The sequence below is a fragment of the Bombina bombina genome, unplaced genomic scaffold (assembly GCF_027579735.1).
Source record: "Bombina bombina isolate aBomBom1 unplaced genomic scaffold, aBomBom1.pri scaffold_745, whole genome shotgun sequence".
NCBI classification, from domain to species: domain Eukaryota; kingdom Metazoa; phylum Chordata; class Amphibia; order Anura; family Bombinatoridae; genus Bombina; species Bombina bombina.
The window spans coordinates 182,408-188,407 of NW_026512581.1; the positions used below are offsets into that span (position 1 = coordinate 182,408).

Here is a 6,000-nt window from a genome sequence, read left to right on the forward strand (position 1 = left end):
ACATCCTGAGGGCCTTAACATGAGAAGGGACTTAGATCTATTCACTAAATAACAAGTGTCCTGCTCTTTAGTTAATTTATCTCATATTTAATCAAATTTTCAATTTTAAGGTATTACTCCTGTCATGTGCTCATTCGTACAGCTGTTATGTTTTTTCACAGCAGCAATCATTGTTTGAGATAAATATTTCCCCATCTATTTTAATTTTTAATTTTAGTCTCCAACATAAGAACAACACCAATTATTATGTATCTATTTACAACTAGTTTATGAAAATTTCAGTGTCTTCTCATAGGCTCATTTAATGCAAATCATAGTACAAATCTGTTTTAAATGTATGCTCTAATCTATTGGTCAAAATCAAATTTAAATAAGAGTATAGGCCTTGATTATATTCAGGCTTTGAAATAATGTTTTCATAAAATAATATGTATACTTTTACCAACAAAAGAGAAATAATGTAAAACATGAATTATATTTGACTTAGGATATATTTTTCCCAGGGTATAGTAACAGAATACTCAATATGAATCAATCTGCTTATCTTTAAATAATATTTTATGTATAGAAAACAAAATAGGTTTCTTGTCATAGGCTCCCTACAGAATGGCAAAATACAGGTTAATAAAATTTGTGATATCACTTTAAGGATCTTTGGTAATAAAAGGAGCCCTGAACAGGTGCATCAATTAGCAGTGACCAAGTGCGTGGAGCACGAAACGTTTGCTGTTTTTTGCACCTGTTCTACAACTTGTTTTTGCTCAACAGTGCTTACCACTTTTTATTCAATTTTGTATGGTTTTAATCAGTCTGGAATAAAAATTCAATTTTTTTACACATTTTTGGGCTTGGAGCGCTTATTTTTCCCAATACTGGATGAACTATGTCGGTGTTTCCGTGGGTTTATGTGCAAGTTTGAGTTTGTGTGTGTGTCCATTGTCTGTTCCTTTTTAGGACATTTTGACCTTACTACTGATTATTCACATCTTTCTACAGACTTTGAGCTAACAAGACCTTTCCGAAAGTCACCAATCCACCATTTAACCTTTAAATTATTGTTTAGGCAGTTCAGGGCCCTTCCTTTCATCCACTGCATGCTGTTGTCATCATTTAGTTGGCATCTTCCTTTACAAAAAGATAATCAGAGCTCCATATTTTGTTTTCTAAATCTCCTTTTTGTTTTTACAAAACTGTAGTTTACCTCATTACTTGTCAGGTCAATGTAAACAAGGGCTGAGTGTCTGTTTGGGTGTTTTTGTCTGAGTGTGTTTCTTTGCGTGTCTGCTATAGTGTCTATATGTGAATCCTTATGTGTGAGTGTGTGTGTTTCAGTGTATGAGTGTGTCTGTGTGTGTGTATGTTACTACCTTTACAACATTTCCAAGTTTAAATAGACACTTAAGAATAAAGTGCATATATGTTTTAGTTACTTGGTAAAAAATTGCACATGTCAAAGGAGGGGGGGGAGCTGATCAATGGTTAAGTCAGGGGCCCCAAAATTTCTAGTGGCGGCCCTGATCATTGTGCTTGCACCTCACCTCTCTCATCTAATCATTGTGCTTGCACCTCACCTCTCTCATCTAATCCTGTGCTTGCACCTCACCTCTCTTATCTAATCCTGTGCTTGCACCTCACCGCTTTCATCTAATCCTGTGCTTTCACCTCACCTCTCTCATCTAATCCTGTGCTTGTACTTCATCCCTCTCATCTAATCCTGTGTTTGCACTTCACCTCTCTCATCTAATCCTGTGCTTGTACTTCACCTCTCTCATCTAATCCTGTGTTTGCACTTCAACTCTCTCATCTAATCCTGTGCTTGCCCCTCTCATCTCTCTCATCTAATCCTGTGCTTGCACTTCACCTCTCTCATCTAATCCTGTGCTTGTACTTCACCTCTCTCATCTAATCCTGTGCTTGTACTTCACCCCTCTCATCTAATCCTGTGCTTGTACTTCCCCCTCTCATCTAATCCTGTGCATTTAGTTCACCTCTCTCATCTAATTCTGTGCTTGTACTTCCCCTCTCTCATCTAATCATGTGCTTGTACTTCACCTCTCTCATCTAATCCTGTGCTTGCACCTCACCTCTCTCATCTAATCCTGTGCTTGTACTTCACCTCTCTCATCTAATCCTGTGCTTGTACTTCACCTCTCTCATCTAATCCTGTGCTTGTACTTCACCTTTCTCATCTAATCATGTTCTTGTACTTCCCCTCTCTCATCTAATCCTGTGCTTGTACTTCACCTCTCTCATCTAAGTCTGTGCTTGTACTTCTCCTCTCTCATCTAATCCTGTGCTTGTACTTCACCTCTCTCATCTAAGTCTGTGCTTGTACTTCCCCTCTCTCGTCTAATCCTGTGCTTGCACCTCACCTCTTTCATCTAATCCTGTGCTTGTACTTCTCCTCTCTCCTCTAATCATGTGTTTGTACTTCACCTCTCTCATCTAATCCTGTGCTTGTACTTCACCTCTCTCATCTAATCCTGTGCTTGTACTTCCCCTCTCTCATCTAATCCTGTGCTTGTACTTCACCTCTCTCATCTAATCCTGTACTTGCCCCTCTCACCTCTCTTATCTAATCCTGTGCTTGTACTTCACCTCTCTCATCTAATCCTGTGCTTGTACTTCCCCTCTCTCATCTAATCCTGTGCTTGTACTTCACCTCTCTCATCTAATCCTGTACTTGCCCCTCTCACCTCTCTCGTTTAATCCTGTTCTTGTACTTCACCTCTCTCATCTAATCCTGTGCTTGTACTTCACCTCTCTCATCTAATCCTGTGCTTGCCCCTCTCATCTCTCTCATCTAATCCTGTGCTTGTACTTCCCCTCTCTCATCTAATCCTGTGCTTGTACTTCACCTCTCTCATCTAATCCTGTGCTTGTACTTCACCTCTCTCATCTAATCCTGTGCTTGCCCCTCTCATCTCTCTCATCTAATCCTGTGCTTGTACTTCACCTCTCTCATCTAATCCTGTGCTTGCCCATCTCATCTAATCCTGTGCTTGTACTTCTCCTCTCTCATCTAATCCTGTGCTTGTACTTCACCTCTCTCATCTAAGTCTGTGCTTGTACTTCCCCTCTCTCGTCTAATCCTGTGCTTGCACCTCACCTCTTTCATCTAATCCTGTGCTTGTACTTCTCCTCTCTCCTCTAATCATGTGCTTGTACTTCACCTCTCTCATCTAATCCTGTGCTTGTACTTCACCTCTCTCATCTAATCCTGTGCTTGTACTTCCCCTCTCTCATCTAATCCTGTGCTTGTACTTCACCTCTCTCATCTAATCCTGTACTTGCCCCTCTCACCTCTCTTATCTAATCCTGTGCTTGTACTTCACCTCTCTCATCTAATCCTGTGCTTGTACTTCCCCTCTCTCATCTAATCCTGTGCTTGTACTTCACCTCTCTCATCTAATCCTGTACTTGCCCCTCTCACCTCTCTCGTTTAATCCTGTTCTTGTACTTCACCTCTCTCATCTAATCCTGTGCTTGTACTTCACCTCTCTCATCTAATCCTGTGCTTGCCCCTCTCATCTCTCTCATCTAATCCTGTGCTTGTACTTCCCCTCTCTCATCTAATCCTGTGCTTGTACTTCACCTCTCTCATCTAATCCTGTGCTTGTACTTCACCTCTCTCATCTAATCCTGTGCTTGCCCCTCTCATCTCTCTCATCTAATCCTGTGCTTGTACTTCACCTCTCTCATCTAATCCTGTGCTTGCCCATCTCATCTAATCCTGTGCTTGTACTTCACCTCTCTCATCTAATCATGTGTTTGTACTTCCCCTCTCTCATCTAATCCTGTGCTTGTACTTCACCTCTCTCATCTAATCCTGTGCTTGCCCATCTCATCTAATCCTGTGCTTGTACTTCACCTCTCTCATCTAATCATGTGCTTGTACTTCCCATCTCTCATCAAATCCTGTGCTTGTACTTCCCCTCTCTCATTATATCCTGTGCTTGTACTTCACCTCTCTCATCTAATCCTGTGCTTGCCCCTCTCATCTCTCTCATCTAATTCTGTGCTTGTACTTCACCTCTCTCATCCAATCCTGTGCTTGTACTTCACCTCTGTCATCTAATCATGTGCTTGTACTTCACCTTACTCATCTAATCATTGTGCTTGTACTTCACCTTACTCATCTAATCATGTGCTTGTACTTCACCTTACTCATCTAATCATGTGCTTGCCCCTCTCATCTCTCTCATCTAATCCTGTGCTTGTACTTCACCTCTCTCATCTAATCCTGTGCTTGCCCCTCTCACCTCTCTCATCTAATCCTGTGCTTGTACTTCACCTCTCTCATCTAATCCTGTGCTTGTACTTCCCTCTCTCATCTAATCCTGTGCTTGCACCTCACCTGTCTCATTTAACCCTGTGTTTGCACTTCTCTCATATAATCCTTTTTATGTAAGGCTGCCTCTCTTATTCTTGTGCTATTTTCTCATCTATGACAGACTTTGTAGATTATCACAGCTTTTGTGCATCAAAGGTTAAGAATATCATCAGCCATGTAACAATTTTCAAACCTGATATACCCAGTTGTACCATTACAATTACACTGTATACTAACATTGCATATTATATATTCAGTACAATGCTCCATATCAGAAAGCCTCTGCAGATTATAGGGCTGAATTATCAAATGGCGGATGGAACATGATTCGCTGTAGCGAATCATATCCGCCCGCCATCACTAAATGCTGACAGCATGCACTGTCTGCATCTGGTAAAATGCTTGTGCAATGCAGTCCCATGCACAATTGCGGCCAATCGGCTGCTAGCAGGGGGTGTCAATCATCCCGATCGGATCAAATCGAAATAATTGCAGTCCGCCACCTCAGAGGTAGTGGACAAGTTAAGGAGCCACGGTCTTATGACCGCTGTTTCTTAATTTAAGGTTCCAGCGAGTCGGAAACATTAGGGTTAGATTGTAGCATCCGCTGCTTTATTAATCTACCCCAATAACTCCAGATGCCCATCTCATGGCAAACATATACTGTAGAATATAGTAAATGAACCGCTACAATTTCAGTCAAATTCTCTACATCTTAGCTCTGTTGACCCACCACTGATAGACACTACAGACTACATACCTTAATTAGCCCTTTAAATGTGTTTACATCCAGTTATTAATCATCATCTCCCTACAGGTTTCTGCATTGCTGAACCAGTGAAACTAAAAGTATTTAAACCATTTCACATCCACCTGCGAGTCCCATACTCCATTAAGAGGTTTGAACAGATGGAAATAAGGCCTGTATTATACAACTATAATGATAAGCAGTTAAAGGTGAGTGGTTATGTCTGTGTATATAAATAGCATTCCTCTAGAATTCCATTATTATATTTATGATGACATATTTTTACTTTTTTCTACACTTGCAAGGCACCTATCTTCACTATTCCTGCAAAAACACAGATGTAGATTACAAGGGGAGCGGTAATTTGTACAAGAATTCAAGTGTAAATTATGCTCAAGTGAAATTCATACCCTTAGTATCTATACTCTCGTATTACAAGTTGAAAGTAATGTTTATCGCTCAAACACAAATATCACTCGAGCGCAAGTTACAAGCGTAGATACTAAACCGTGATTCCTATTGAGAAGTTACAAATGCAAATTACGAATACAATGGGCGTTCAGCAGGTCTATACCTTCCTTACAATACAGATTTTTGCATCAATACTGTTGCACAGTGGGAAATGAAAATAGCAATTAACATTTTCACTTCATAAAGAATATCAAAACTTGTAAATGAATTATTTATACATTTGAGCCTGGGCTTTATGGGTATACATTATATGATGTGTTATTTATATGCATTACAATGTAACATTTATGTCTTACTTTTGCTAGTTGTTGGTCTAGAAGCAAGATTAACAGTTAGGGGTAATAATATTGTGCATAAAAAAGTCTCCACATTCCCCATATACATTGGAAACCTGTTTTGTAAAAAGGAGCCATTAAAACGAATGAGCCGCTTAATTCCCGCAAACTGG

The 6,000-nt window shown here is 40.0% G+C and overlaps 1 protein-coding gene across 1 annotated transcript in view; it reads left to right on the forward strand.

The window, feature by feature from the left end:
- LOC128644408 (complement C4-B) overlaps positions 1–6,000 on the forward strand; it is a gene marked incomplete at its 3' end in the record, with an annotated part of 166,648 nt that overhangs the window by 153,519 nt on the left and 7,129 nt on the right. The window contains exon 17 of the mRNA XM_053697032.1: positions 5,151–5,290. Coding sequence (XP_053553007.1) covers positions 5,151–5,290 — 140 coding nt within the window. The remainder of the gene's footprint in view (positions 1–5,150; positions 5,291–6,000) is intronic.